At 63.3% G+C, this 19,322-nt stretch overlaps 2 protein-coding genes across 2 annotated transcripts in view; both read left to right on the top strand.

The window, feature by feature from the left end:
• The first annotated feature begins 557 nt into the window (after positions 1-557).
• On the top strand, positions 558-1,734 carry TNNI2 (troponin I2, fast skeletal type). The gene is made up of 5 exons (XM_059710593.1): positions 558-715; positions 806-934; positions 1,051-1,140; positions 1,242-1,418; positions 1,542-1,734. Exons 1-5 carry the CDS (start codon positions 689-691, stop codon positions 1,635-1,637), a joined length of 519 nt encoding a protein of 172 aa, XP_059566576.1. The 5' UTR covers positions 558-688; the 3' UTR covers positions 1,638-1,734.
• A 4,582-nt stretch (positions 1,735-6,316) lies between these two features.
• The window catches only part of LSP1 (lymphocyte specific protein 1), a 34,415-nt gene continuing 21,409 nt past the window's right edge, over positions 6,317-19,322 (top strand). The window contains exon 1 of the mRNA XM_059710579.1: positions 6,317-6,454. Within this exon, the coding sequence (XP_059566562.1) occupies positions 6,384-6,454 (71 nt within the window). The 5' untranslated portion in view covers positions 6,317-6,383. The remainder of the gene's footprint in view (positions 6,455-19,322) is intronic.

Below are 19,322 nucleotides of genomic sequence, written 5' to 3'. Positions count from 1 at the left end.
CCTGATACCCCATCTTTCTCTCCCACAGGCTCTAAGCCCAGGACTTCAAGATGGGGGAGTAAGTGAAGTCCCCAGTCCCAATGCCCCTGCCACCCCTCCTCCCACCCCCAGGCAGGGGTCTCTGCCCGCCCTGGCCACGCCGTTCCATCCCCCCTACCCCATCACAGGTCCCTAACCTCTCTCTTCTCTCCCCCCACCCCGCCCGCCCTCCTGGGACAGTGATGAGGTGAGTATCTCTCGAGGGGGAAACATGGAGGGATGGGAGCCCCCTGCCCCAATTGGGATAGGTCAGAGGTCAGAGTTTCAAGGCCAGGAAGACGGCCCCCCCACCCCCCCTCCCCGCAGAGAGTGACGCACAGAGGAAGTGGCTGCCGTTGCCTCACGGGGCAGGGGAAGTGGGCCTGCGGCCTGGTCACCCTGGAAATGGCTGCTTCTCTCAAATGACTACACCCCCCGCCCCCCCTGCAGGCCCCCCGCCCCCCCTGCAGGCCCCCCCGCCCCCGCCTGAGGCCCAGCCTGGCCTCCACACCCGACGGACTACCTGGGCGGCATTGGGAGCCCCCAGGCCCAGCTGTCCGCTGAGCAGGACCCCTGGCCGGGCAGCGAGTGGGGAGGGATGTGGATGGGTGTGGCGGCCCGGCCCTGACTCTCTCCCCTCTCCCCTGCCTTGCAGAAGCGCAACAGGGCCATGACGGCCCGCAGACAGCACCTCAAGGTAGGTGCCACCCCGGGGAGGGCCGCGGGGGTCCGCACCAGCCGGGCAGCCGCTCGCAGCCCCTCACTGGCCCGCCCCCTCGCCCCGCAGAGCGTCATGCTGCAGATCGCGGCCACGGAGCTGGAGAAGGAGGAGAGCCGCAAGGAGACAGAGAAGCAGAACTACCTGTCGGAGCACTGCCCCCCGCTGCACATGCCCAGCTCCACGGCCGAGCTGCAGGTACCCACCGCCCGCCTCGGTTTCCCCACCGGCCAAGAAGGCAAGCGTGGGGGTCAGGGCGGGGCCCGGCGTCAGGATGGCCACCCACCCGCCCCCACCCACCCCGCCCGCCGCAGGAGCTCTGCAAGCAGCTGCACGCCAAGGTGGACGCGGCCGAGGAGGAGAAGTACGACATGGAGGTGAAGGTGCAGAAGAGCAGCAAGGAGGTGAGCGGGCGCAGGGCGAGGGGCGGGGGGCGGGGGGGGGGTGTCGGGCGCAGCGGGCGGCCTGGCCCTGCGGCTCCTACCCGGCCCTCGCTCCCCTGCAGCTGGAGGACATGAACCAGAAGCTCTTCGACCTCAGAGGCAAGTTCAAGAGGCCGCCGCTGAGGAGGGTGCGCATGTCGGCCGACGCCATGCTGAAGGCGCTGCTGGGCTCGAAGCACAAGGTGTGCATGGACCTGCGGGCCAACCTGAAGCAGGTCAAGAAGGAGGACACGGAGAAGGTAGGCCTCCCGTCCCTGCGGGGCCCACCCCGCCCTGTCCCGGGAGCCCATTCCCAGCGGGGAAACCGAGGCCGAGCCACAGAGCGGGCGGCCTGAGCCCTCTCTGGCCCCACCCCCCCCCAGGAGCGGGACCTGCGCGACGTGGGCGACTGGAGGAAGAACATCGAGGAGAAGTCCGGCATGGAGGGCCGGAAGAAGATGTTCGAGTCCGAGTCCTAGGCTCCCCGCTGCACCCCCCACCTCGCACTGGCGGGCGCCCCGGCTCCGGGCAGAGGACGGGCCCATCGCAGCTGTCAATAAAGGCCTCCAACCCTGACTGGTCTCCGTGGCCTTGTTGCAACCTCACCGCCCACAGGCCGCCCGAGCCTCTGGGTGCTGCGCCCCGGAAGGGCCCAGCAGCTGGCAGGGAGGGTGCCCTCGGCCATGTGCCAGGGGAGCCCGGGGTGAGGGCATGGGGGAGCCGTCAGGGGCCTCGGGAATTTCGGGCCAGACCGGGAAGGCCCGGAGAGTGGACTCCGCTGGGCCGGCCGGCACCCAGGGCTGGTGCTGTGCTCACGGCCGGTTCCCAGGCTCCCGGCTGGCTCTGGACGCTGCCGACCCCCGGCGCTGGGGCCGGTGGCTGGTGCATGTCTGAGCAGTTCTCACGGTGAGATCCGTGGTCGGGGTGCACAGCCATCACAAGGGCGCCCGTCCGCCCAGAGACCGTCTCAATCGTCACCACAAGTCCGGGCCGGGGGCCACTCCCCGCTCCTCCCAGGCTGCCCCTCCTCTGACCCACAGCCTCCCCTGGGGACACCGTGGGGCAGCCCTGGGTCCGATGGCCCCCAGATGGCTTATGCCAGGGGGTTCAGGCTCAGAGGGGCCGGGAGCCCAGCTCCCCCCAGAGACAAAGGACAGGCCAACCTGGCCCCACGCCGGCCCAGCAGGAGGGCTCGGGGCCCCTCTTGCTCAGCCCCAGGCCCTGGCCCACCTCCTACATCAAGGGGCTGTCCGTGACGGCCGGATGAGGGCTGTCAGGGCAAGGCCACGGCTGTCAGCCTCCCCTGTGATAGATGGGGCGACAGCCGCCCTCCAAGGTCCTTCGGCTCAGATCTCCGGGGGAGCCTGGGAGGCCCAGCCGGCCGTGATGGAGGGGCTGTCGGCCCTTGCCCTCCGGAGGCCCCAGCGATTGATCTGCCCGGGGCCGGAGATGGGGAGGCCACTGCCTCCAGCCTTGGCCGCCTCCGGGACAGGAGACCCATGTCAGCGGCGCCCGACGGCTGTCCCCACGCTGCGCTCCCGCCCGGGCTCCGCCGTGTCCTCTGAGTAGCTCCCACAGGCCCTGCCACCCGGTGACCTTGCGGCTCTGGCCGGCTTATCACCCCTGGGCCCGGCCTGCTGCCTGCTGCCCGGGCAGCAGCTCCAGCTACCGCAGGGGAAGGCCAGGCCTCGGGGGACAGCCCTTGCCCTCCCCTGGGGCCGGGAAGCACGGATGATGGCCACGTCCCTGCACAGTGGGTGCAGCCAGGCCTCGAGGTGCGGGAGCCCTCCAGGGTGCAGGGCACATGTCGGGGCTGAGGGGCACTTGGGGCTCATCCTGCAAGGATGTCAGGGCGGGCAGGGCAGACTCTGAATTCAAGGAGCGGGTATTGGTGGCCGGAGGGCCCGGCGAGGGAAGCGGGTGCAGGAGTCTGGGTGGGAGGCTGGGACCCGAGTGTCCGGGTGCCTGGGAGCAAACAAGTGAGCAAAACAATGAAAGTAACAAAAACAAGCCTGGGAGCCCGGCCGGCGAGGCTCAGGGGCTGAGCGTCGACCTAGGAGCCAGGAGGTCCCGGTTCGATTCCCGTCAGCGCACAGGCCCGGGTTGTGGGCTCGATCCCCTGTGGGGGGCGTACAGGAGGCAGCCGATCAAAGCCTCTCCGTCATCACTGATGTTTCTATCTCTCCCCCTCGCCCTTCCTCTCTGAAATCAATACAAACATTAAAATAAATAAAGAAAACCAACCCGGCGAGAGCAGGTGACAAGGACACGGGGGAGGAGATAGAGCTGCTCCGTGCGAAAGGGGCTGACGGGCACACCTGTGGGCTCAGGTGGCGGGAGACTCTCGATTTAGCAAACAGAACAGCAACCTGCTCCACTCTGCTTCCTCTGGACCCAGCACCGGCTCCGTGGGGGCCCCGTGACCGACACCCCACGGCCTCTCTGTCACCCTGCTGTCCGGATCCCCCCCCTGACCCCCACTCACTCCTTGTGGCATCCCAATGGGCTGCCGGGCCTCAGTTTCCCCAATGATAAGATGGGTGTGGAGATAGCTCACCTGCCTCAGGGGACAGACAGGCGAGGAGGGACCGCTGGCACCTCCTGGGAGTGAGCGCGCTCGTCCCTGCCCTCATGGGCACGCCATGCCCACCGTAGCCAAGGCCTGGAGTGTCGCCTGGGCTCTCCTGCAGCCCGTCCACCCCACCTTCAGGTCCCACCACAGTCACCTCCTCCAGGAAGCCTCCCACGATGTCCATTAGCCCCGAGGGCTTGGAGCATCTGGGCCTCCATCATCATCTATGGAGCGGACGGGGCCCCAGGCGCTGCACACACCGGACCTCCCAGATGAGCCTTCCCTCTCGCTGGGCTGCCTGCTGCTCCTAGGAGACCCGGCCCCTTGACAACCACACCCCAGCCCCCTGCCTCTCCCCTCCCTGTCTCTGCCCCCATCGCCTAACCACCAAGGTCCTTCCTCCTGCCATCGCCCTGGACACTGCTGAGGAGGCAGAAGCAGGGATGGATGTTTGCCCGAGGTGAGGCCGTGAGGCTGAGTCCCGATGGCACCGGGTCTAGGCCTGGCCCCTGGGCCTCTGCCACCCTCCGACCTCCGCCCTCTGCCCTGCCCGCTGGACACAGAGGACCCGCCGGGACGCTGGCTCCTTGGGGAGGAGGACCCGGGGTCCCAGAAAGGCCGCAGAGCCCCTCCCCACCGCACGGGCCTGATGGCTGCTGGAGGGAGACCGGAGCTGCAGGCAGAGGGTTTGTCACAGCAGCTGGTCCGCCTTCCCTGGCTGACGCGACCCCGTACCAGGGTCCCGAGTCCCCATCCAAAAGCACCCCAGGTCCTGCTGCCTCCCGGGGCTGCCTGCCCACAGGGTGCACTCCAGCCTGGCCTGGCCAGAGCCGCTCCCTGGGCCTGAGGGCTGGGCTTGGTCTCACTCCCCTGTGTCTGGCTTGAACATTTTTTTAAATTTATTTTTGTAAATCCTCACCCCAGGACAGAGAGAGAGAGAGAGAGAGAGGAGAGAGAGGGCTGAGAGGGAAACATCAATGGGCTCCCTCCTGTGTGTGTCCTGCCTGGGGATCAAGCCCCTGTGTTTGGGTGCAGGATGACGCCCCATGGGGCCAGGCTGACGTTGCTAATAGCGGGTGAACCCCCAGGGCCACTGCCTTCCCCGCCCTGGGCCTCGGTCCTGCCCCTTTGGCCTCGAGGCTCCTCCACGTCCTGTCCAGTGGACTCCTCGGGCCCACGGCGGCCAGGGCTTGACAAGATGGCCCAGGGCTCCCCTCTTCCTGGCTCATGGGCCCCGGGGTCAGCCCTGGTCTTGGGGGGGACGCCCCTGCCATGGCACAGCTGCCGGGCTCGGATTTCGGAGCCCCTCGTCTGGCCATTGCCCACAGAGGAGGACTGCAAAGGGTGGACACAGGCTCCGCTGGTCGCCTCAATCCTGCTTGTGCCTCCGAGGGACCCCCACGGCCCAGCGCCTGGGCCACTATCTGTCCACCTGGTCAGTCTGGGCTCCTGGAGCAGAGGGTGAGGGCAGGGGGTGGAGGGGACCATGGAGGAGCCACAGGGAGACCTGCAGGGCTAAGACAGGCGGCATGCAGAGCGTGGGGCGCAGTGTGCAGGTCAGGGGTGCCAGCGATGGCCCAGCCTGGGGAGGAGGTGGGGCTGGCTCTGTGCACACACCCGGAAGATGTCTCTTTCGTATATATACACACACTAATAAAAGGGTAATAAGCTAATTAGACCGGGAGACTGTCCGGACGTCCTTCCGGACAAAGCCATGGTGCCGGGGCGGAGGCAGAGGCGGTTAGGGGTGATCAGGCCAGGAGAGGAGGGCAGTTGGGGGTGAGCAGGCCTGCAGGGGGGCCAGTTGGTGGCAAGCAGGCTGGTGGGGGGGGCAGTTGGGGGCGAGAAGGCCAGCAGGGAGGGTGGTTAGGGGTAATCAGGTAGGCAGGTGAGCGGTTAGGAGCCAGTGGTCCCAGATGTCCCAGATTGGAGAGGGTGCAGGCCGGGCTGAGGGACACCCCCCCCCCACACCCTGCACGAGTTTCGTGCACTGGGCCACTAGTATATACATATTGATTCCAGAGAGGAAGGGAGAGGGAGAAAGAGATAGAAACATCAATGATGAGAGAGAATCATGGACCGGCTGCCTCCTGCACGCCCCACACGAGGGATCAAGCCTGCAACCCAGGCATATGGCCCGACCAGGAATCGAACCATGACCTCCTGGTTCATAGGTTGACTCTCAGCCACTGAGCTCCGCCACTGGACCCACCCAGATTTCACTGGGTGGTAAGATTTCACGTGGTGGCTCCGGGACCGGAACTGCGCCCGCCCTGGCGCTGGAGACAGCCAGGATGCACACAGGCCCTTCGAGGCCACGGCTGCCCGGGAAGGGGGTACTGGAGGTGTGTGGGGGCTCCTGGGCAGCCCTGGGACTCTGGAGCACGCAAGGGTACCCCAGCCCCGCACCCCTCCCCCACCTTCCTGGGCTTGTCCCCCAGGCCCCACGACTTGCTTCACGCTTCCTGGTGGCTTGTGTGTCCCTCCTGTTGCAGCAACAGACTGAAAACAACACCCAACCCCAGCCAAACCTCAACCTGCAGTGAAGGGGGAAGTGAAACCCGGGGCGGGGGGGGGGGGGGCTCAGCCGCCGCCCCAGGAAGCGCCCAGCGCCCGGCACACATAGCGGTCCCGTCCTGCTGAGCACCAGGCCATGGCGGAGGCGGCCGGCCACCCCGGCTTCGAGGAGCAGGAAGAACTCCTGGTGGACGAAGGAGGCGCAGGGTAAGGGCCCACAGGAGGCCGTGCGCTGGTGTTTCCGTGGGGGTAACGCTCAATCCAGAGGTCGACGGCCCTCGGGGCACCTTCCTGGGACCTGCCTGGGCGGCTGGGCCTCCCCGGGAGAGGCCGAGAGCAGGGCCAGGACCAGGAGGGCTGGACGGCCACCGCCAGGCGCAGGGACGCGGACTGAGGCCTGGGCCGGCAGGGCTGGTGCTGGGCCAGGTCTGGAGGAGAGGGGTTGCTCACCTGGCGACCCTCTGAGCCCATGTGTGGGGCTCAGCCGAGAGTTTGCTGGGGTGATGGAGGCTGGGGAGGCCGCAGGTCCCTGATCGGATGCAGGGCTGTTGGTTGGGGTGAGATGTGAGGGGCACGGGCAGAGGCTGTGTGTGGGTGGCTGGCAAAAAGGGCCCCATGCCGTGGCTCCCCGCCCCCCCCCCCAGGCTGGGCCAAGAATGCCCGCAGCCCCCCTGGAAGCAGCTGTGCTTGCAGAGCCCTGGGGGAAGGGCTGTGGTGGGGGGAGCACCTCAGTTGAGTCCCATGGCCCAGGGTGAATGTTCCAGAAGAGATGGGAGTGGGCAAGCTTGGGGACAGTGGGGCGTCCCGGGGCAGGGGATGTCTGAGGGGGATGCGGAGGCCTGTGGGGGTGGAGACCAGCCCAGGAGGAGGCCAGTGGGGTGCTGAACAGCTGAGCAGGAGGGAAGGAGCAGGACCGCAGCTCAGAGGGAGGGAGTGAAATGCCCAGGCCTGCAGGAGGGAGGAGAGGGCAGCAGGGCAGGGCCCGGAGCCTCGGGGCGGGCTTGCTGGGTTGTGACCCCCCCCCACCCCCACCACACACGCGCACACACACACACACACTCACACACTCTTCCTCTGGAGGCTGGAGGCAGCAGTACCTGCCGCTGTGCGGATGCCTTTACTGACAATGGGGGGAGTGACATGTGTGCATGAGTGTGAGCACGAGAAAGGTGTGGATGTGCAGGTACGTGTGTGTGTGTGTGTGTGTGTGTGTGTGTGTGTGTGTGTGTGAGGGAGGGAGGGAGGGGCTGGTGCAGGGTCTGCGGCCGAGTGTGGGGTGGGGCGGGAGGCTGAGCAGCGGCCCCTGGCGGGGTCGGGCTCAGGGTGCGCATTCAGACGCCCAGCTGGTGAGTGGGGACAGCTGTGTCCTGCTCAGAAATGGCTCCTCACGTCAGTGCCATCCAAACCCTGGCCTCCCCGTGCTCCTTGGGCACCCATGCCCATAGAAGGGCACGGCTGGAGCTGCCTGGCGGGGCACCCCTGCCTCCCTCCTTGGCCCATCCTTGGCCCCTCCTCCCAGCTGTCACTCAAGCTGAGGGAGGGTGGAGGGCAGGCCCAGGCAACAGCAGGGGGCCTGAGGCTGAGCCCGGGGTGTCCTGGTGCCTGTCTTAGGGGCTTAGGCTGCACCTGTGGGGTCTTGGGCTGGAGAGCTGGCCCTCGGACCCTCGCCCTGAGCGGGTGGCACCGCAGACACCTCCCTCCTCCCTCCGCCCCCCCCTTTCCTCCCTCCGCCCCCCCCCCGCCCCCCGTCGGCTCCGTGTGGTGTGTGTGCAACCCCGACCTTTCAGAGTGAAACCGAGACTCAGGGTGTGATGGGTTCTCCTTTCACAAGGTGACTTAGTGCCTGGGGGTTTTCCTAGGGGGCGGGGGAGTCCCCATGCCCAGGAGAGGGTGTGCAGCCTGGGAAGCCCCACGAGCCCCCATGGGCTGGGTCTGCTGGGTCACTCCCCACCTTGCACACGCTGCCCACCAAGACCTGCCTGGGGCTCAGGACCTCACCCTGCATGCCGGCCCCACGCAGGCTGTGCCCTCCAATGGGGTACATGGGCTGCCCCCCAGGACTGCTCAGGACAGGGCCTCCTCCCTCAGACTGCCCCTGGGGTGTGAACCCCCATGCTGCCTTGCCCCGGTGGCCTCTCACCCCCTTGCCTTCAGCAGGGCCAGACACCACCTGGAACAGGGGCACACGGCCCGGAGCAACGGGCAGTGCCAGGGCCACTAGGCAGGAGGGGGGGCTGGGCAGAATCGCCCTGGCAGGGGCCGCTGGGCTGGAAGAATTGAGGGTCTGGGGTCAGGGGCTCATGCCCAGGCTGAGCTGGGTCAGGCCTGGGCACCCCCAGGCGGGCCACTTCGCTCCTCCCCCTGGTCAGGGGCCTGGGGCCTTGGAGGCGTCTCAGGGTGGGAGGTGGAGCTCAGCCCAGGCTCTGGGTGCTGCCTCCTGCGAGGCTGTGGAGGTCCTGGCTTCCCCCACCCTCCATCTGGACCCTCCACATTCCCTCCGTGGGTGGGGAGAGGGAGAGATGGCTCAGCCCCGCCCCTGCTGATTCAGCAAGTGAAAAATCCTTCCCCGCACCCACCTTTTCTTGGGGCTCATCTGCCTCCTCGTTCAACAGCCCTGGCCCGGGCAGTGCCCGGAGGGTCTGGGGACCAGGCCCGGCAGACGTCTCCCCACCTGGGTGGCATGAGGGCTGGCTCAGTGCTGTCTTGCCCTCCGTACTCACTGGCCTGCCTCTGCCTCGTTTCCCTCCGGGGGAGCCAGAGCAGTGGGCCTGTGGGTGGCAGTGGGTGGAGGCCCTTGGAGCCCCCGCCAGCAGGGCTGGGGTCGAGCCCAGGGGCCCTGCTTTCCCGGCCCTGAGTCCCAAGTGCCAGCGGGAGGAGAAGGATGGGCAGAGCCTGGGGGCAGGACTGGCATCAGAGGCTGGCAGCAGAGCCAGGACTTTCTGGACAAACAAGCCCCCACCGGAAGCCTCCGTTTCCCCGTCTGCACAGTGGGGTTCCTGGCCGCTTGGACTGTGAGCTCGCTCCCAGGCCAGCTGCCCCGATTCTTCACCGAGGTGGCACTTGTGGAGTCCAGGGAGGCACATCCAGGCCTCCCATCTCACAGGTGGGAACACTAGGCAGCTGGGCAGCAGCGGGCCCTGGACAGGCCCTGCGGGGCCCTGGCTCGGAGGGCGCTCCCTGGCTCCGCTGTCCTACCGACTCTTGTGGGCTCCAGGTTGGGATGCCAGGGGCCCAGCAAAGCCTCGGGGGACCCAGGAGTGTCTGGACTGCCCTGGCAGGGGTTCGATAACCCCACGCAGTGCCACTGGGGTGAGGGCGGCGCTTCGGGGGTGCACATGGACTAGGGCACAGCGTGGAGGCCCCCAGGGACCTGCCCAGAAAGCAGAAATGACACTGGCTCTCTCCAAGCCCCGCCCCTCCCTGTCTCCGCCCCGCCCACTGCACCAGGGATGCTCTGCCCAGGGCTTCCGAAGGGCGTCTTAAAGATTAGGGGCCACCCTACCTGGTGTGGCTCAGTGGAAAGAGCATCATCCTGTGGACTGAAGGGTCCCGGGTTCGATTCCGGTCAAGGGCGTGTACCTTGGTTGCAGGTTCCCCAGCCCCGGTCGGGGCACAAGCAGGAGGCAACCAATCGATGTGTCTCTCTCACATTGATGTTTCTCTCTGTCCCTCCCTCTCCTTTCCACTCCCTCTAAAAATCAATGGGAAAATGTCCTTGAATGAGGATTAGCCAAAAAGAAAAGAAACAAAATGGACTTGGGACCGAGGGATCTAGCCAGTTCATTCAGAAGAATCCAGAAAGAAGCCTTCAGCCCCTCCTGGTCCCAGCCCTAACCCGAACCCCAGCGCCTCACTCCCTCTGCCGCCTGCCACCCTGCCCTCTCCCTTTGCTGGACCGAGGCACACGTGAGACAGACGGTCTCCCCTGAAAGTCAGAGCACCTCTCTATCCGGGTCCCCCAGGAGCCACGGAGGCCACCAGCCCTGACCCACTCTCCTCTCCCGCATGGGACCTGACTGCTGTGGTCCCTTCACTGGGTGACCGCTCTGTGAGCATGTATGTGGGAGTGGGTTTGGGTGTGTGGGGTGATGACAATGTCTAAACAAGTGGACAAATGTTGCTTTTCCGGTCCCTGCTTAGGCTCTATGGTGGCACTCAGTCTGCTGGGCCATAAGGGTTTGCTCTCTTGTAATCTTGGGCCACAAGCTTATGAACCATGGCTTAGTCACAAAAGAAAGAACAAAAGGAAAATAAGAGACTCAATGATGGAGAAAAGTATGAGTAGGTAGATGGGTGGATGGATGGATAGATGGGTAGGTAAGGGGATGAATGGATGCAGAGGTGGATGAATGATGGGTGATGGATGGATGGATAAAGAATAAATGGAGGGATAGGAGAACATATCTACATATGTTTGGATGAGTGAATGGATGGGTAGATGAATGGATAGATCAATGGGTGAATGGCCAGTTGACTATATGGAAAAACAGGTGATGAATTGATGGCGGAAAGTAGTGATAAAGTATATATGATTGACTTATGAAAGGAATTAAAATGGATGTATGTGACTTTGAGCAAGTTGCTTAACTCTCTGCACCTCAGTTTCCTCATTAAAATAGTATACTACCTACCCCATTGGGGTTTTATGAAGATTATATAATAAAGAAAAGCACTTAAAAAGTCTCTGGCACATAATTCCTCATAAATTTTAGCTAGTGGTGGTGGTGATGGTGGCGGTGATGATGGTGGTGGTGATGTTGATGGTGATGGTGGTGGTGATGTTGATGGTGATGGTGGTGGTGGTGATGTTGATGGTGGTGATGGTGATGTTGATGGTGGTGATGGTGGTGGTGGTGATGGTGATGGTGGTGGTGATGGTGATGGTGCTGGTGGTGGCAGTGATGGTGGTGGTGGTGATGGTGGTGGTGGTGATGGTGATGGTGATGGTGGTGGTGGTGGTGGGTGATGGTGGTGATGATGGTGATGGTGGTGGTGATGGTGCTGGTGCTGGTGGTGGCAGTGATGGTGGTGGTGATGATGGTGGTGGTGAAGGTGATGGTGGTGGTGGTGGTGGTGGTGGTGGTGATGTTGATGGTAGTGGTGGTGGTGATGATGGTGGTGATGGTGATGGTGGTGGTGGTGCTGGTGGTGGTTGTAGTGGTAGTAGAAGTAGCAGTATTAGATAGGCAAATGGATAGATGTTTGGCCATCTGAGTGGATAAATGAAATACTGGATGTATATATAAATAGACATAGACATGGATAAATGGATGGGTGGATAGATGGGTTGATAGATAGATAAGCACAGACATAATATTTAGAATACTTAACAACATATATGACACAAACATTAGCCTATGAAATGGGTACTGTTTTGGACCTGTGTGTGTCAAGCTAATAATCAGCCTTGGATGTATGAATGAGCAGGTATGCCAAGAGATGGATGGATGGATGGATGGATGGATGGATGGATGGATGGATAGATGGATGGATGAACAAATGGATGGGTGGATGTATAGATGGACACATGGGATGGAAATAAGGATGGGTGAACTGATAGATGAAATGTAAACAGACAAATAACTGGACAGATGAATAGAAGGTTAGTGGGTGAGTTAGACATATGGATGGATATGAATGACAAATGGATTTTTAGGTGGAGAGATGGGCAAATTAGAAAGAGAGACAGATGGAAAGATAGTGAGTAAATGCACATCTGGCTGACGCTAGGTAAACTATTTAAGAGATAGAGTGATGAACAAACAGCTGAGTCAGGAATTTTGCACTCACTGTTCTCTCTTTCACCCACCAGTGGGCAAGTCTCTTTTCCAATAAGGAAAGGCCGACTCCTTCCTGGGAGGCTTTCTTGACTATTATATACAACATACCAATCCCTTCCAGTTCTGCATATCCTCAGACCCCGGATTACGGTTTCTATGGCATCTACCATCATCTGATCTATCACAGTAAACATCGACTTTTTTTTGTTCCCACAAAAATGTCAGCCTTGTGAGAGAACAGGGACTTAATTAATGCTGAATTCCCAGCACCTAAACATGTATGTACCCAGTGTTTAATAAACTTGTTGAAAAATCTATGGATAGATGGACAGTTATATGGAGATAAATGGTTGGGTGAGATACGGGTTACTGGATGGATGGAAACAATAGTAAGCAACATTGACTCACGGTTTACTGTGTATCAGCAACTGCTTTAAGCATTAGCTCTTCAGAGTGGCTTCAGGGTAACATGATGGGCAAATATGTACAAGGAAGGACATGCGTGTATGTATTTATGCACAGTAGGGTGTATGAGCTGCTAGATGGAAAAAGGGGTGGACATAGGGGTGGCTGGACAGATGTATGAATGGATGTAGGAATGGGATGGATAAACACCAAAATATTTGGAGAGTAGAATAAAAGTAAGGACAGAAGAATATATGAAGAGATAGGAGGTATTTGAAGAGATAGAAGGATGTATTAAAGAATAAACAGACAATTCAGTGGTTGGGTAGCTGGGCAAGTAGTTACAGAAATTGATGGATGAACATATAAATAATAGTAATTGACGTATATTGAGTGGTTATTATGTTCCAAATTGATGGATAATTCGAATGCTTCGTATAAGTGTTTTATATGTATTAAGACATGTAGATAGATGGCTGGATGTATGTATGAATGCATTTATGTATATATGTATGTGTATATGAATGAATGGATAGTTGCATAGATGGATACTCGCTCAATAAAGACTTGGGAAGGGAGATAGATGAACATAGGTACATATGTATTGATAGACACTTGAATGAATAGATTGATGAAATGATATATTGTTCTATTTTCAAGCATCCGTTAATACATATGTACCCACTTGCAGGATATGTTGTGTTTATATGAATAATTGAATATCTAGATATATTGAAAAATTGATGGATTGATAAATAATACATGGAAAGACAGATAGCTATAGAGAGAGGATGGATAAATGGATTGATGGATGGATAGATGGATGGATGGATGAGTGGGTAAATGGATGGAGGATAGATGATGGATAGAGGATGGATGGGGGAATAAAGGGATAATGGATGAATGGAAGGATGGATGGATGAATGATGGATAGAGGATGGATGGATGAATGATGGATAGAGGATGGACTGGAGGATGAATGGGTGGTGAGTGAGTGAACAGATGGGAGGATGAGTGGATTGATGGATGGGCAAATAATAGTATTGAGGTCAAATACTCGACCTTATTGTCCCTGTGAGGACATGCCCTGGTTGTAAAACTATGAGTCATGGCCACTGCACATGAAGATCTGTCCTTGACACCTCTCACTCACCAATATTCCCGACAGGAAGCTGTGTGAGTCCGTTCTAAGTTCTTCAAATCAGGGACTTCCCATAATCCCAAGGCAGCCTTCCCCGGTGGGAATATTTTTCCTGCGATTGAACCAAAATATGCCTTGGCAGATTTCAGTCCTGGCGGCGACTGAGGTTCCAGAACTGAGAGCAGGAGGCAAGGGGGTGGTGGGGCCAGCTGAGATGGACGTGGAGCCCAGGCTCACCTCCCGGGCGACCTGCTGGGTCCTGGCCCCGCGCCCCGCCCCCTCCTCCTCATTCCACCAGAGCCCCGAGGTCTCCACACTCTGGCTGGACGCAGGGCCAGCCGTGGGCACTCCCCACTTCTTAGCTCCTCCTGGGCTGTGCGGGGCAAGGGAAGAGGCTTGGGCTCCCCTCCAGGGCCCGCCACGAGACCCAGCCTGCGTGTGGGGAGGGGCGGGAGGAAGGCTGGGGGGACTTCCCTACCCCCACGGACTTCCTGAGCCCCACGGAGTCTCCACCAGCCGCCGCCACCTGAGTCACTGCGGACCGAGCTACGGGCCCATGTGGAATTTTTCCGGCTGTTGCCGCCGCCTCAACACAACTGCCTTCACACAGGGACCCGTTCGCCATGTTGCCCTCTTGCCAGGCGGTCATTGCCTTGCCCTCTGCCCACCCACATATCCCCTAGGAGTGGCTTTGGGCCTGGAGGGCAGGCAGGGCCTCAGGCACCGGACGGCGTCTCTGGGCCATGCCGAGGTAGCCAGCAGCCCGCAGGCCCGGCTTGTGGTTCTGGCTCCACCGGGCCCTGGCTCTGAGACCTTGGCATCCAGTCTGAGCCTCGGTTTCCCCATCTGAGCCATGGGCGCAGTGGTGTCCACCTCTGGGGCCATGTGCATGTTGGCCCACGCTGCTCCCTGGGTGCCTCCCCGCGTGGGCCCGTCCCCGCCTTGTCCGGCCACTAGCCTCCAGTGAGTCACGGTGACGAAGCCCAACCAGACAAACAGTGGGCTGGGCTGCTTCACCGGGGCCTCGGCCAAAGGGCCAGGGGCCACGGCCGGCTGGCCAGGGCACCGCGCTGACCTTGTGCCCAGTGGCCACTTCTCAGGAGCCTGGACACCAACCCAGAGAGGCTGGTTGGCGGTGGCCCCTGGGGGTCTCACTGCTCTGACCGCCCAGGGCAGGCTGGGGGTGGGGGAGGGGAGGGCAGAGCCTCCCCATTTGGGGAGCAGAGAGGATCCCTGGGGTGCCCGGCCTCCCCCTTGAGGTGATAAAAGGAGCTGAGGGCTGGGAATAAACAAAGGAAAATGGAGCACCCAGAGGGAGGGAAGAGGAGGGAGGGAGAGGGAGGGAGGGAGGAAGGGAGGGGAGAGGAAGGGAGGGGGAGGGAGGGAGGGAGGGAGGGAGGGAGGGAGACAGAGATAGGGACAGAGAGACACCACAGGGAAAAGAGGAGACAGGGGCTGCGTTTGGGACCAGGGAGACAGGGAATGAGAGGGAAGGTGCCGAGGGCCCAGGAGCAGGCCGGGCAGGGGAGGGCGAGGCAGGGGGAGAGCGGGCAGGCAGGGGAGCTGGACCCAAAAGACAGATGCAGGAGGGAGGGAGAGGAGGCCCGAACGCGGGCCAGGCCAGGCCGGGCGAGGAGAAAGGCTTGAAGGGATGGGGGGCAGTTGGGGGACCAGGCACCCCTTGAGCTAGGGGGGCAGAGGTGACGAGGAAGAGGAGCAAGTGAGGCCGGGGCGGCTGGCAGGATGGAAGCAGCTGCTAAGCCTGAAGGAGGAGGGGGCCCAGAGACCCACAGAGTCCAGAGGCCCCGAGAGGGGGGACAGGGGGCATTTGGAGAGCCCAGAGGGAGCCAGCCCAGGAGCCCCCCAGGGGCCAGAGGGCCCAGGACAGACCAGCAGACAGAGAGAGCAGACGGGGGAGGGACAGCTGGTGATGGAGGGACAGGGCAGAGGGTGTGAAGGAGGAGAAGGGAAGAGGAGGAGACGGGGGAGAGAAGGGTCCGAGCTGCAGGAGCAGGAGCAGGAGGAGGGCAGCAGACCAGGGCCAGCGGGCCTTTGAAGAAGGCGCCACACGTCCCCAGGGTGGGGGTCAGGCCAGGTCGCGGGCCAGGCGGCCACCAGCAGCACCAGCAGCTCGGCACTCCTGAGGAGGAACCCGAGCAGACAGGGCCAGGACACCCGCCTGAGGTAGGTCCCTCCCGGCCCGGCCCAGGCACGGAGGGCAGGGCAGGATGTCCGCGCCGGCACCGCCCACAGACGATTGGCACCCACGGAGCCTGGGCCGAGGTGGCTGTGCCAGGCCAGCCCTGGGCAGGGTTCTCCCAGCCTTTCCCGGCAGGAGCTGCCCCTGCGCTGTGGGCAGGTGAGGGGTGCCAAGCCGGCGGGGCCGTGTGCAGGTGCGCGCACCCACCGGGGCTCCACCTCTCCCCCCGGCGCCGTGGGCCCCAGGAGGTGCCGCTCTGCCCCAGAGGTGCCGGGGCTCTGCCTGGCCCAGGGCTCCCAGGAGGGAGGCTCCTCCTCGCACAGCTCCGAGGCCTCGCCTGCAGCCCACTGGCCTCGGGAAGCCCCGGGCACCCTTGTTTGACAGAGGGTGGGACTGGGCCCTGCACCAGGGCACCTTCAGCACCAGCTCGGCGTGGGCAGCACCGGGGCCTTGGGGAGTGCTTGGCCTCGAACTCAGCACTTCTCCAGACTCAAATCCTGGCTCCTGCCAGCTCGGGCCTCGGGCCAGTGCCCTGTCCTCTCTGGGCCTCAGTTTCCTCCTCTGTAAAGTCATGGTGGGTGGCACCTGCCTCGCAGGGCTGCGGAGAGAGAGCAGAGGCAAAGGCCAGAGACCCCGCAGGGCTGGGCGGGAGGCAGGCTGAGAGCACAATCACCACCTCCCTCTGAGCCGCCTGCAATGCCCTTCCTCCTCCTGAGCCCTTCCAGGCACCTAAGGCCCAGCTGAAATGCTGCTCCTCCAGGTGCCTGCCAGGCTCCCCCCAGGCTGGGAGGACTGTCCTCCTGTGCCAGGCCACGCGCCGGCTCCCTGCCTCCTGTGCTGGCAAGCTCCCGGATGGGCATCTCTGGGCATCCCCAGGCCCACCGCAGCCCGGACTCTGGGAGGGGGAAGGGACGGGGTGAGCGTGGGCTCAGCAGCTCCGGCTCCAGGCCCCTGAAAACACCAGGTGACGGCTCTCTCCCAGCCCCACAGCGGCTCGGCTCAAGGACGGCCACCAGGCGGGACCGGGCCGGGGTCGGCGGGGCCCTGCTCCCGGGCAGCCCCATGTGCTTGTTCCTCGGGGGGCCCTGGAGTGCTTTGCGGAGCTGGCCTGGCCGGGATGTGTCCTTCCAGGGGTCACCCTGTAGCCCTCCAGGGTGCTGCCTGGGGGAGCAGGGGGCACGGACAGGGTGCGGGTGGCACACCCCCGGCTCCGCTGAGGGTGGGGGCAGGCGTGGGCACGAGGCAGGAGGGCCTGCGGTGGCTGGCCAGTGGCTGGGGCACAGGAAGTGTCCCTGGGAACTCCTTGGGAACTCCCCCTGTGGGATGTGGGGAGCAGGAGAGTCCCTTATAAAGAAGACAGACCATGTCTGCCCCGCGACTGTGAGCAGAGCCGCTGAGCGGCACGGAGGTGCCCACGGGCAGGTGCGGAGCCCACACCCTCCGGGTCGGGACCCGGTGACACCCACAGGGACTCGCGCAGCCCTGCCAGGCTGGGACCCTCTGCGCCGCGTCCTCACGGTGGGTCTGACAGGTGAGAGCCAGGACCCGAGGGGCTGCCCTCGCCCAGGGCCGCGGTGGGAGTGGGCAGTGCCTCCCGGCCCCCCGCATCACCCCGTCTTTCACTGTGGGCTGCCTGGGCTCCCCGGAACCCACGCCTCGGCGCCGGGCAGGGAGGGGACGCCAGCGGGGACGTGGACTCTCTCTGGGACAAGCCGGGCACCAGCAGCTATTTCTCGTCTAAATCTGGCTCCTTCCTGGGGCTGCGGCCAGTCCTGTGGCCGCCCAGACTCCAGCTCCTCACCATCTGCCAAGCTGGCCGCTTCTGGCTGCCCCCACCCCAGGAGTGCCCCCTGCTGCACACGCATCTCCCTCTGCCCCCTGCACCCCTGAGGGATTCGAGGCTCCCCTCGGGCTCCCCCGGGCCAGGCCACTGTGAGGGACGCTGAGAGGGAGGCAGGGGACCCCGACTGCTTGTTTGCCGAAGTCACCGAACTCTGGGCTCCCTGCCTGGTCCTCCCGTCGTGGGGCCTGGCTTTGTTAGGTGGGGGCTGGGCTGGCACAGAGCACGGAGGCTGGCGTTCTTATGGCATCCGGGCTCCCGGTCCCCGGGGAGGCTCTGCCGGCGGAAGGAGCCCTGGTGGGGGCTTCTCTGCCGCCCCCGAGGGCCCGTCCTCCGTGCCCGGCTCTCATCCGGCCGCCCTGCCGGAGGCCTCCGGGGAGCCCGAGGTGGCCAGCAGGGCAAGGATGGGGCCGGCAGTCCGCCGGGCTTGCCGAAGGGGCTGGGGGAGCCAGGCCTCCAAACCACAGTGTCCAAAGGGGCGTGGCCGCCTCGGGCCCACCCAAGGCCCGGGCCCGGGGGTGGGGTGGCCCCCCACGTTGCAGGGCCGGGCGCTGGGTGGGCGGCGCTGCCCCGGGACCCGGGGTCTGTCAGCCAGAGTGGGTGCTGCCCGGGAGCGGGCGAGCCAGCGGCAGGGGGCACGGGGACCAAGTGGCCCAGCCCCCTGGGCAGGGCGTCAGGGCAGGAGCCCAGAGGCTGAGGCTCAGGCCGGGCTCCAGCTGCAGCCTGGGAACAGGAGCAGGGCAGAGCGGCATGCGGCGCCAGGGTGCTCCGGGCACCTGAAGCTGCCCAGCCCCTGGCCAGAGCGCCGAGAGGGTGCCCCGGGGCTCCTGGCCCCAAGGAATGGCTGGAGGGGCCCAGCCCCCAGGACCCCCTCGTCACCCTCAGAGCAGCTCAGCTCAGGTTGGTGGCCAGGGCTCAGCCCACACAGGTGTCCCGGCGCAGGCGGGCACCCGGCTGCAGGTGGGAGCTCAGGGGCGAGAGGCCCTTGGCAGGCCCCGGGGGGCAGGGCCCCGGGCATTGAGTGGGGTCAGACCCCGGCACATCCCAGAAGGTGCGAGCGTGGCCGGAGGGAGGGCTGCTGCCTATGGGTCCTGAGGTGAGGGTGGGGGCAGGGGCCTTGTGCCCTGCGGACTCTGCAGGGCATGTCCAGGTGGTGGGAGAAGGGAAGCGGTCGGGACGGGGGGGGGGCCACTGTGACGGCAGAAAGAGGGGTCCACTCTGGGGACAGGGACTGACTGTACAGGCTGGAATGACAAGGCCAGGACGGGGCCAAAACGGGCCAGGACAGGGGCAGGAGGAGGGAGAGGCCAAGTGAAAGCAACGAGGAGGAGGGATGCATGAGGCGGGAGATGGGGTGCTTGAGGGGCCATGGGTGCCCCAATGTTGGCCGCCCCCCCCATGTTGTCCCCACACAGCCGAGGAAGACCAGAGGGGCAGGCAGGGAGGTGGTGACCCCAGGGGGTGGGCAAACTTTTTGACTCGAGGGCCACAATGGGTTCCTAAACTGGACTCAGAGGAAGGAGCTGCGGCCGTGTTTCCCGACGTTGCCATGGTAACGCTGCTGCTGGTGAAGGAGCGGAGGGGAGAGCAAGAGAACCCTCCGCTCTTTCGGCTCCGCCGGCCGGATAGAACAGCCGACCGGGTCAGATCCGGCCCGCGGGCCGTAGTCTGCCCACGGCTGGTCTAGTGCCTGCTCCTGCGCCTCAGGG

Source organism: Myotis daubentonii, chromosome 9 (assembly GCF_963259705.1).
Source record: "Myotis daubentonii chromosome 9, mMyoDau2.1, whole genome shotgun sequence".
Classification (NCBI taxonomy): domain Eukaryota; kingdom Metazoa; phylum Chordata; class Mammalia; order Chiroptera; family Vespertilionidae; genus Myotis; species Myotis daubentonii.
This window is presented reverse-complemented; position numbering and strand designations above follow the sequence as displayed.